The following is an 11,903-nucleotide window of genomic DNA, read 5'->3' as shown; positions in this document are numbered from 1 at the left end:
TGGGTTTTAGAACTGGGTTCTGGTGTAGCGGTATGTGACATCCAGCTTCACTGAGCCACAGCACAAAGTTGTATCTGAGTGTGTGGGAAGCTATGCGTGACACCTGAAAGGCAGTGGGCAAGCTCTTCTTATTACTACTTTGTTACAGAGCAGCTGAGGCTAGCAAAACTTGGTGCTTAAGGTGCAAGCTGTAGTGTCAAAGGTGGCGTTCTGTGTACTATCTGAATGACCTTAGTCAAGTTAACTGCTCTGAGCCTGTCTTCTTGTCTGTAAATGATAGTTAAACACGCTTTATAGGCTTGTTATACCCACCAAAGGTTAGCATGTTTTAATACGCACACAAAATATCCTAATAATGGACAGCTCATTTTTTTTCATTCTAATAGACACGTCTGGCTTTATTTGAAAGCACATAGGGCTAATGAGGAAAGAGTTAAAAAAGAAAAGGAGAGTGGACTCAAGTTGCTTTGGTCCCCATCACAGCACATACATGACTATAGAAGTCTACTATAATCTTCTTTGTGCTCAGTCCTGAGAACTGGGCCCAACAGAAGGAGCGACACTGTCTCAAGCCCCCAGGAATATGCAATGTCACGCTTACAGGCAGCTGTCTTTTGCTTTCTGAGAACTGCTCTAATGAGACCTAAATCCTGGAAACACCATCAAATAATGCAAAACATTTTGGCAGCTGAATCTCCCATTTGTCTCAAAACAGGGATCCAGCCCTTTCAAATACATTCTTGCACTTCCTCTTCCCAAACCCCAGGAGTAAGGCGCTGTCTAGTGCCCCTCCCCCGACTGGAAAACTGACTCCTCAAGATTAAGTTGCTTGTTCTTGGTTACATTATTACTGAGCCACAGAGGAGGCTCTAACCCAGTTAGCTGACTCCAAAGCCCACACTCCTTCCAATTTGCTGCAGATGCAGATGGCAAACGTCAGAAACGCAGGTAGTCTCTTGAGACACCCTTTCTTCCAACCTCCCCTAAAAATCTCCAGTCAAATACTTCAGCATTCCTGGATTCCTGGGTATCTCATCGAGGTTTGGTATTTGTTATTTAAAAGATAAATCTTTTTGACACTCAATCCAGAAGTTTTCTGAAATATGATAGTCCCCACTATGTCTGCAAGGGGCATGTTCTAAGACTTCAAGTGCATGTGTGCCCAAAATTACAGCTAGTACTGAACTCTCTATGGACTGTTTTCTCATATGTATACATACTACAATAAAGTTGAATTTATTTATACACAATATAAGGTTAACAACAATAACTTATAATGACATGAGACAAGTATAAGAATGGATAAATGGCTATTGTCATTATTCTTGTGCTTCGGGGCACAAGTAAGGGGTTGCTTGAAAAGAAGTTCTACTATCTGACAACAGAAGCTCAGGTAATGGAGTGTTACTGGGTGATTTGAGGCTGAGCTGTGGACATGCTGAACAAAGAGGCAATTCTCACCCCAGCTGGGTCACAGCAGGACAGCTGAGAGGGAGAGTGCCCCATAAAACAGGTGAGTTCTTCATTTCTAAAAATATCTATGAGAGGCTAAAAAGATGGCTTAGTGTTTAAGAACACTGTTGCTCTTGCTGAGGATGGGGTCCAGTTCCCAGCACCCACAAGATGCCTCACAAACATCCGTAAATCCAGTTCCAGAATATCCGACTCCCTCTTCTGGCATCCAAGGGCACTGCATGTAATATTTTCGAAGTTCAGTTGTCATTGGTCATTGAAAACAAACTAAGGCTATTCAGAGACTGGGTTCCACTAGTTATTTGCAGTTCTGAACACACTCTCACAGTCACAACCCTTGTGATGATAGCCTCAATGATTAAGAACCGGGTGCTTACTGAGCTTAGCAATTTGCAAACAACTGTTGAATTCTTGCTGTTGGGCTCCTAATGAGCGAAATGAAGGTCCAGGCTTCAAATGCTCACTGAAATGGTGGCTGTGAGTCAGGGCCCAAAGCTGCCTGGTGCCAAAGCCTACAACCCATGATCCAAGCCCCTTACGTTCTCTGTGTGTGAGCCCATGCTGACGGTGCAAGTCTGTAGCGGGCTGGAATGGAGACAGTTACTGCCAAAGAACCAGCCAAGCCTGTCACCACAAGCCAGAGCGCCACCATGCTAATAGAAGACATTTAGTTAAGGCTGGTTTTGACCAGTTCCCTCTACCGCAGCCTCACGCACCGGGTGTCCCTGTGCTATCTGTTCTCCCATATCTTGTTTCTACCTACTTCATTAAAGTGTTCTTACAGCACTCTGCATAAATCAATTAGTGCACATCATCCCATAAGAATTGGCCTGGGGATTTTAGTCTTAATTCAAAATGACAACGAGGTATTGGATTTCCAAGGTAAGAACAATGTTGGCTTTTTCTAGGTCCCCTTCAAAGTACAGAGCTTGGTGGGAAGCCCTGAGTTGCTAACTGCCCAGAAAAGCCAGCTGGGGGTAGACTCTCATCCAGGTGCTACCCAAGTGGGGATTGCCAACAGCAAAGGTCACTACCATGGGGGAGGGGCTGTCACTGATGAGTGGGGTTGACGCATTATGATTAATGGTAATAAAAAATAGATACCATATAAGAAAGAAGTGTCAAGAAAGAAATCCCTAGTGCCATAGAGTTTCACACAGGTAATGGAAAGAAGAGAAGAGAAGGAGGAAGAGGAAGAGGAGGAGGAGGAGAAGGAGGAGGAGGAGGAGGAGGAAGAGGAGGAGGAGGAGGAGGAGGAGGAGGAAGAGGAGGAGGAGGAGGAGGAGGAGGAGGAGGAGGAGGGACTCACTTCTTCCAGGAAATTTGATCTACCTTTTGTCTATAGAGAATTTTTGTAAAGTGAGAAAATAAAACTAAAGACTGTGGTGAGGAGCGAGACACACACACACACACACACACACACACACATTAAAGTAACTCAGAACACTTTCCAGTGACTGGGGAGAATGTTGGAAGCCGTGAGCCCTGAATTTTCAGTCCGCGGCTTCCTAGGCCTTGAGACTCCCAATCCTGCACGCTGGAGGGGTACACCCAGCTCTGTGGAATTTTTCCCTACAAACAAAACGGGAGTTTTAAAGAAGGTGCTAGGATTGTAGAGCAGAAGGGAGGAGGAGGAAGCCATGGACTGGCCTAATGACTTCCCAGTTGTCGCTGTCAGTCAAATCCCTGTGGTCATTCAGGCATCCATTTAAGCAAGTGGAGCCCAGACCTTTCAGGGGGAACATAAAAGGAAAAAAGAAAGCTCGCGTGGTAACGTACGCATGAGTGTGTGTGTGTGTGTGTGTGTGTGTGTGTGTCACTCCTCACCGACACACACCATGTGTTTTCTCTTTCCCTGCCAGCAGTTAGATGGGGCAGTGCTTCTGCTTCGAGGTCAGCTTGGAAGGAGCTAGCAACCTGTCAGGGCACTTCTCTAGGGGAAACTGAGTCAATCCACCCTTAGACCTGAACTTGGGGACTTGACACGTGGCAGCGTTCACGCATAGTGTCCACAACAGACTACCCAGGAACGCACAGTCACTCTACTGTCCCGCGGGAAAAACCACCCCAGGGTCGATTTCAGCAGTTTCCTGAAAATTCCATGAACCGGCCCCTTGCCGGATGCCGGCCCCCTGCACCCGCGTCCCCCACCTCCATCCGAAGAGGCCCCTCACGGGTTGGAAAGCTGGCCAGGCCTGAGCAGCGACCGCGGGAGGGCACCGGGCCGGTCATCGCAGGAAGGTAGCCAGGCCTTGGTCGTCGCCTGAAACACCGCCTGCTGCTGTCACCTCCCAGGCAGGTCAGCTGCTCTGAGGGCCTCCAAACGCTCTTCGAGCCCGGAGCTCTCTCTTTTCGTTTGCACAAGATCCCGGGTGTGGCCGCCGCCCCCAAACCGTTTTCTAAAGTCAGTCCTCCAGATGGCCTCGTGGGTCGCAGGCTAAAGGCTCGCAGGTCAGAGAGACAGACGAAAGGACGCCCTGGGATCCCTGCTGCTCTGACCCATAGGGCCTGTTACAGTCACAGCCACGTGCGACACGGACGACAACACGGTTTAGGCCCTTTCCAGAGTGACTTTTCACGGAGCCCAGGGCCCTACAAACTTGCCCAGACTCGGAGCGCCCTGGGAACCGTTCAGAGAACTGGGACAAGTTGTAAACCAGCATCTGACACGGTCTTACACGTTGAGCAACACGGAAAACCGCGGGGTGTCAGATTTTGCAGATGCTAGTAGCACTTGCGGGGACACCGCAGACCTGGCGAGTGCCTTAGGCGGGTGGTGAGGCGCAGGGAACGCAATGCCAGCCCGCTTCGACTGCTGGCCCGCATTCAACGAAATGCACATCTCAGACCCAAGAGGAGTGGGGAGAGTTGGTGGCGGAGAAAGAACAAGTATCGTCGCCCAGCGCCGCACCTCTGCCTGGAGAAGCCCGCATGTCTCTCCTCTGAGCGTTGGCTGCAGGGCACCGCGGATTAAGCCGCGAGGAGCGGCAGAGCCGGTGTCAGTCGGGAGGCTTCTGCAGTCTTTATAGGCTGGGAAAAATAAAGATTAAAGCGCACAAACTCTGCTTTTCTGACTTGGCACAGAAAACCCACTCCCTTTTTTTTCTTTAGAGTTACAAGGTTTGCCCAGAGCGAAGGTCTCTTGGTCCACTGGCCTTGGATCTAGGCAGCAAGTCCCTTTTCTTCAGATTCACTTCGGATGGCCCCAACCCAAGCCGAGAAATCCCTTGGGTGACCCACGGGCCAGCACAGGATTGCGGCGTGCCAGATGTCCTCCGGTCAATGGGTGCGGTCAGCGGTGGCCTTCAGGGTCCATCCTACGAGTTTCCTGCTAATCTCCAGGCACTTAGACCGTTCCTACTGCCCAAAAATCTGAGGAAAATAAGTCCCGTCGGCGGGAACTCATGGGGAGCTCCCACTATTGCCTTCCAGGAAGTCCGGTGCTCCCAGGATGCTCCCAGGAACTTTGTAGAGCAGCTAAGGGCGCAAGGAGACAATTCAATAAAACGCAAATTCCCAAACCTTTGCGGAAGTTTCCTCCATCCTGGCCATAAAGTACTCTGCCTATGCTGAACTTCTAATGCCAGCGGTTGTGGGAGTGTAAGACCAGGTGGAGGGAAATGTACAAGGCTGAATGCTGGGGTCAAGTGGAGATCCAAAGTACTTGACACTACAGGCCTCTCAAGCAGCTACTCAATGTGCTCGCTCTAACCGAAGGCAGAGCTTGTCTGAGTGTCACGGTGGTGTCTATCAAATCCCCACCCAGACAGCCTATGTATGCTCTGTCCTGGTGCAAATTCTGGGAAGGAGGGGCCAGACAGAGACTGCTGTGTGTGAACAGACCCTAGCTGAGATTCTAACCTTTTTAGGGCAAGCATCCAGCCGGCCCCCAGCTGCCAAGAGGTTCTGTTCCAAACCAGCTAGAACTGGTTTGTGACAGAGATAGGACGGGATAGCTAGTATCATATCACAGCCCAGCTTTGGGTAATGGGACTACAGTTTTTCTATGCTTGCTGGGTAACGACTTTTCATCAGGCACCCTGGGTGGCAGGTCCCTTCTCTGCTCTGCTCTGCTCTGCTCTGCCTGCTGCGGAGTGTGAGTGTGGCCTAGAGGCTCCAGGCAGGGTTGGTGGCCTGGGGACCACAAAGGAGGCATCAGGGAGCCCGGGAATCGGGGAGCTCCAGGACTCGGAAAATCTGACTACCGCGAGCTTTGGCAGGGCCCAGGCCTGAAAGAAGCTCCCACCAACTTAAAGCCCCAAAGGCCCAAGGAGGGGCAGGTGCGTGGTCAAACCAGGGCTGGGGTTGGAGAGACCATCCTTGCAAAGTTAATGCTCTCAAACTACTGCAGGCCAGCACTGGGAAGGATTAGGGAGAACACTGAGGCCCCAGCTAATGGGGAAATGGGCCCAGAGTCTCACACCGGGACGTGACTAACTGGTCCAGCACCGACCAATAGAGGTCTTTCCTTCTCTGGCATTCTTTTATCAAAAAACTATGTTGGCTGTGACCAGAGCTGCGATCTTCTGAGTCCTTTTAACTCTGGTCACCCTTAGTAGCAAGCTGTGTTCTAGAACCTGCTGGCAGTCTGGGTAATATATTTCCCAGGTCCCCTGGGATCCTCAAAGCTCACTAGAGGGCAAACCCCATGACGTGGATCTTTAGATCAGGTAGCTTGGCTGCACTAGGATCTGCCCCACCCACAGAAGAAGTCCACAAAGATGACATCTGGATTTCTGCAGGACCTTGTTCTGGTGCTGGCTTAGTGCCTACTTACGCAGACTTCTGTCCTCAACTCAAGAGGACAGCGCTCTCCGGGATCTAAAGTCCTAAGGAAGGCCACAGCGCTCTCGCTCTCTAGCTCGCTCCACTCTCCCGTGCTTACATCACCACAGAAAGACTTTTGGCATTCTGGAGCAGAGGGGAAGTTTGGGAAATCATGCTGGATCCTTAAATAAATAAATATGTACCTTACCCATAAACAAGCAGCAAAGCTAGAAACCAAAGCTGAGGCTCTGGACTCCCCCATTTTCAATATCCGCATCTCCGTGCCCTTAGAAAGCTGACAGGGGGGAGGGTGGTAACAAAATGAGGCCTAAGGGTTTTAGCGTGATCTGTGTCTCCTTGGGTCTTGGCATTGAGCATGTCACTAGGAGCTTGCAGCTGAGTAAGAACGGGCGCTTACTCAGAAATGGACGCTCAAAGGACAAGCCTGACAAAGAAATCAGCCCTGGCTTTTCAAACCCTAAAAACTTAAGGGCCATCCATCCCTCATCCCACCCCTCCAGTGCACCCCTAACCTTCTATTGCTCGGTTCTGCCAAAGGAGCAGCACCACGTGTTTTCTCGAGGTGTTCTGACAAAGAAGCAAAAAACAGGAGCTCCTCCTACCCACTTTCTAAGGCCATCGTGCCGGAACTTAGCGCTGGGCTCTGGGGCAGAAGCGATCAGGAACCCGAGCCCAGAAGTAGGGGGACAGGAAGCTGGTACGTGCAGTCTCCTCTCTCTTCAGCGCACCCCATCTCCATCCCGGAAAGCGCGACTATCACCCTACACTGGCTGCCCTGGGCTCCCCAGGGCAGTGTGCGCGTCTATGCGGGTTCCCCGGTTTTGTGTCGCCGTCCTTGCAAGAGTCAACTTCCGTGAAGGCTACACAAGACTGCAGGGAGTTTCTCGGGCCCTGGGCCCCGTGGGGTTAAGTCTGAGTCCCCGCCTGGCGGGGAGCGAAGCGCGCCGAGTGGGGGCGGTGCCGGCCGCGGGGCAAGCAGCCCGCTCCGAAGGGAAGGAAAGGCGGGATCCTCCGGGAAGTTGATTCTCAGGCGTCCAGCTGCGGCCACTGCCAAATCTCGGACTTCTCGCCCCACCTCCTCCCCCTTTCCCTGGGGGATGGATAGCTCCGGCCCCGGGTTTCTAGCATGGGGGTGGGGTGTTGTCAGCTAGAAAAGCCAAGTCTTTCACGGGCCCCCTAAGAGAATCCAAACTCTCCCTCCCACTGACCTCCTCCTGGGTTACAGTGTCTCTGCCTGTCAGCTGCGACCTTCCCTTCCGAGCGACGCAGCAACCCAGCCGGAGCTGGAGCACCTGGCGAGGTCTGGGCGAGGCTGTTGCGACGCCTCTTATTTAAAGAAAAAAAGGGGGTGTCTCACACTTCTTCCTCTTGAAGGCTCCTTCAGTCCCCCTCTTTTCCTTTCTTGAAAGGCACCCCCTTAAACGGTCCTCCGCCTTCCCATCTACTCCTTTCCTTCCCCACCTCGGTCTTCGTCTTTCCTTCGAGGGCCCCCACCCAGCCCCCTCCTCCGGGGTCCTCCTTCTCCTCCTCTGCTCTTTGGGCGTCCGCCCGTCAATCACCGCCGTCTGGGGGCCCCAGCCGGGCTCCTCTCCGCCTCCCGGGCTCTGGGAGTGCCTGGGGCTCCCGTCTCGGCCTCCCTTCGCTCTGTGCCGAGCCGGGACGATCTGTCAGCGGAGCTGGCCGAGGGGGGAGCCGCCCGGGCAGCCGGGGCTCGGGTTACCGGTGACTGACAGCGTCTCCATGGCGAATAATTTGACTCGACTATTGTCTGGCGCGGGCAGGCCCCGGGTCAGATAACCCGACCAATCAGGGCGCGGGCCGCCGCGCCTCATGCCCGCTTAGAATAATATTATTAAAAAAGCTGCGAGCGAGCTAGACGGGAGGGAGAGCGAAGGAGCGAGGAGCGGGCGAGCGAGCGGCGGGCGGGCGGGCGCGGAGCATGCGGAGCGGCGCCCCGGGCGGCCCCCGGGCTTGGGCGCGGGCGAGGCGCGCGGGAGGCGGGGGCGCGGAGCTGCGCGGGGCCGGCGGCGGGAGCGAGGACAGATCGCTGTGACTCAGGAGCCGCTCGGGAGCCGGCGCCTGGCCAGGGGACCCCGCCCGCCTGTCGGCCGGCTCGGGCCGGCGGGGAGGCGCCCATGCGGGGCCGCGAGGCGCGGTGAGGGCGCGCGCGGGCGGGCGCGCATCCGCCACCATGTCCATGCTGCCCACCTTCGGCTTCACGCAGGAGCAAGTGGCGTGCGTGTGCGAGGTGCTGCAGCAGGGCGGCAACATCGAGCGGCTGGGTCGCTTCCTGTGGTCGCTGCCCGCCTGCGAGCACCTCCACAAGAATGAAAGCGTGCTCAAGGCCAAGGCCGTGGTGGCCTTCCACCGGGGCAACTTCCGCGAGCTCTACAAAATCCTGGAGAGCCACCAGTTCTCGCCTCACAACCACGCCAAGCTGCAGCAGCTGTGGCTCAAGGCGCACTACATCGAGGCGGAGAAGCTGCGCGGCCGGCCCCTGGGCGCCGTGGGCAAGTACCGCGTGCGGCGCAAGTTCCCGCTGCCCCGCTCCATCTGGGATGGCGAGGAGACCAGCTACTGCTTCAAGGAGAAGAGCCGCAGCGTGCTGCGCGAGTGGTACGCGCACAACCCCTACCCGTCGCCGCGGGAGAAGCGCGAGCTGGCCGAGGCCACTGGCCTCACCACCACGCAGGTCAGCAACTGGTTCAAAAACCGGCGACAGCGCGACAGGGCGGCGGAGGCCAAGGAAAGGTACGAGTAAGTGAGCATCGGCGTCGGCTGCCCTGGTCCCGGGAGAAACGGGGTGGGGGCGAGGGTGGGGGCTCCTGGACAGGACTAAATCGCAGCCGGGCCCCGGGTACCAACCTCGGCTGCAGCTCAGTCTGACTCAAAACAGCGCTTAGGTCTTTTCTGGAGACAGAGCGGCCCGGAATTTGTCTAAAGCGGGCAAAGTGGTGCGTAAGTTCTCAGTAACTAATTCCCCAGTCGCTTGTGGACTGGATTGGAAAACCGGCGAGTTTCAGAGCGGGCTGGGCTGTGGGGCCTGATTTCCCTGTGAGGTATGCTTAGGCTCAGGGTCTGATCTTCGAACAACCAAGGGCGTCGGGGATCAAGGGGTTTAGGACGTCACCTCCAGGCCAAAGCGGTTTTTAGGGGTCAGAGCTGAGATTGGAATCTCCCTAGCATTATCTGGGCAATGAAGGCAATATCTATGCAAGTGTCTATTCCTTGTCTGGGCATGAGAGCTGGGCACAAGAGAGCTGGGAGTTATCCCGCGTGGAAAGGACTCAGAGCTGTAAGGCATCTGGGAAGACGTGTCAGTTGCGGGAGAGAAGGTAGCCCAGAAAGCCTTCTCTGAACTTGTCACACCCTTTCCTCTGGTCCTGCTCTCCTTGATTGCAAGTCGGGTGTGTGAGGTAAACTGGGATCTGCCAAAGAGCCGCAAGTTTTCTTTTCTTTCAGAATCCAATACTTTCTGAACTCCTCTAACTGTCTGCAACCCTTCTAAACTTAAATCCGGATAAGGAAACTAGGGAATCGAGGAGAAAACGGTTTAAGGGAACAGAATTTCTCCTTGGGGAACAGCTAAACAAGACACCTGGGTTAGGTGATGTGGATGTGTTCAAGACAGTTTGAATGATCCGGGTCCAGGGTAAGGGTGTGGAACAGTAGGGACAGAAGACTGACTGGGCCTGTGTATTTGAAACCTCCAAGTTCTCTCAATGGTTCATTCCCCCCCCCCTCTTCCCCCCCAGAAATCGGAAAGAATGGCCGTCAGGAATCCACAAATGGGTTTTACCCAGGATTTCAAATACCCATATCTTGGCAGGGACTGTCCGCAAAAGCGGGGCGGAGGTGGCTTCATCTACCCTGTCACCCTCTCTACAGGCTCCATAAGGGCTAGGGTTCCTGACCAGGCCCCCGGTGGGGGCAACAGATTGTGTCTCCTTGTTTCTGCTTAGGGTCCTAACCACCCCACCCTTCCTTCTGCCTGCTCCCCGGGGCTGCTCTTCATTCTGAGCGCCCATACCCATACCTGGCTAAACTTTTCAGTAGAAGGCTAGGGAAAGGGAGTCCCCCATTCTCAAAGTCCCAGATTTCTGCCCAGTCAAAGGAGCTCACAGAGCCTGCTCAGTTTGGGATCAGGGAACTCATTCTCAGTAGCAGCCAGGGGTTTCCCGGGCGCAGAGAGAAGCAGAGGGCACTAGGCCTGTGCTCACCCAACTCGAAGTGGGCCGCTCAGCCTGGGGCCGCTGTACCTGAAGCCTCTACTCCCCGATTCCACTCAGCAAAGCTCGGCTGTCCGCCTACGTGATTCGAAAATCCAAGTGTTTTTCCCTCACTCTCCCAACTCCAGGCACCCCACTTCGGTGCCGTGGCTCTGAGACAGGAATGGGGTGGGAGACTGGACAGGATCGGACATACAGAGAGCAGGGAAGGTAGTCATGAGATTAAGGACATGGGCTGATACAGGGAGAGGGACAAGAGAAAACTAGTGTTGAGGTTTGAGAACGCAATAAAGAACCAAAGGCCAGGTGTGGGAACGGTGGAAACGGAAACCACCCTTTAGCGACCGCGGCCCCAGGTGCTGGTGTTCAGAGGGTGGCGCGGAGTGGCCTTGGGATCCCGCTGACCCTGCTCCTTTGCTCCCGCGCCTGCAGGGAGAACAGCGAGAACTCCAATTCCAGCAGCCACAACCCGCTGGCTTCCTCGCTCAATGGCAGCGGCAAGTCAGTGCTAGGCAGTTCGGAGGACGAGAAGACGCCGTCGGGGACTCCAGACCACTCGTCGTCCAGTCCCGCTCTGTTGCTCAGCCCACCGCCGCCCCCTGGGCTGCCTTCCCTGCACAGCCTGGGCCACCCTCCCGGCCCGAGCGCAGTACCCGTACCAGTGCCCGGTGGAGGCGGCGCGGACCCAATGCAGCATCACCACAGCCTGCAGGACTCCATACTCAACCCCATGTCTGCCAACCTTGTGGACCTGGGCTCCTAGAGCTGTGCTCGCCTCCGGGGCGCTTGCTTTACCGTGCTTGGTGCGGGGACTTGAGAGGCGATGTGCGTGCGAGGGCGATAGATTCTGGAGTCTGTGCCGGGTACTGGAAGACTGTCCTATCACGCTGGAGCGGCAGAACCGGCCGGGCGTGGCCGGACAAAGTGGACAGTGGTCTGCTCAGGGTCCTTTGGGGAATTCATTGTCAACAAGTTGCTTTTGAGATCCTTTGGAGGCCAGGGACCGAGTCTTGAACTAGGCAAGGGAATAAATTATAAGCCACCACCATCCCGATTTTTTTAATCTCTTCTCCTTTCTATCGCCTTTTCTTTCCTTCACTTTCCTTTCACGTCTCTTATATCTCCTCTTTTCATTTTTTCTCTCCTGCTTTTTATTTTTCCTCTTTCCCTCCTTTATAAATTTCTGCCCCCCCCTCTCTCTCTCACACAAACACACACATCTCACATTGTACCCTCAGTCTTTCTTCCTTCTGGTCATCTATTTGCGTCTCTTTCTCTAACTTTCTAAGAGTCCAACATGATGTGAACAGAGGTAGATATTCTGGGGCCTTTTGTCCTCCAAGACATCTCTCCCTCCTCAGTGTGAGCCTAAGGTGCCAGCTTCTGACTAATAAATGAGCAAGAAAGATTGCA

General features: G+C 54.3%; 1 protein-coding gene across 1 annotated transcript; it reads left to right on the top strand.

Moving 5' to 3' along the window:
- The first annotated feature begins 8,452 nt into the window (after window positions 1-8,452).
- Six2 (SIX homeobox 2) lies at window positions 8,453-11,253 on the top strand. The gene is made up of 2 exons (XM_052184806.1): window positions 8,453-9,012; window positions 10,923-11,253. Exons 1-2 carry the CDS (start codon window positions 8,453-8,455, stop codon window positions 11,251-11,253), a joined length of 891 nt encoding a protein of 296 aa, XP_052040766.1.
- The last annotated feature ends 650 nt before the right edge of the window (window positions 11,254-11,903 follow it).

Source organism: Apodemus sylvaticus, chromosome 6, assembly GCF_947179515.1.
Source record: "Apodemus sylvaticus chromosome 6, mApoSyl1.1, whole genome shotgun sequence".
NCBI lineage: Eukaryota > Metazoa > Chordata > Mammalia > Rodentia > Muridae > Apodemus > Apodemus sylvaticus.
Note: the sequence above shows the minus strand (reverse complement) of the source record. Positions and strands in the feature narration are given on the sequence as shown.

Excerpts from the sequence above, each read along its gene's own strand:
- Six2 (XM_052184806.1), top strand. The coding sequence starts at position 8,453 with ATGTCCATGCTGCCCACCTTCGGCTTCACGCAGGAGCAAGTGGCGTGC. Across the intron at positions 9,013-10,922 it reads GCGGCGGAGGCCAAGGAAAG|GGAGAACAGCGAGAACTCCA; the intron begins GTACGAGTAAGT and ends CCGCGCCTGCAG.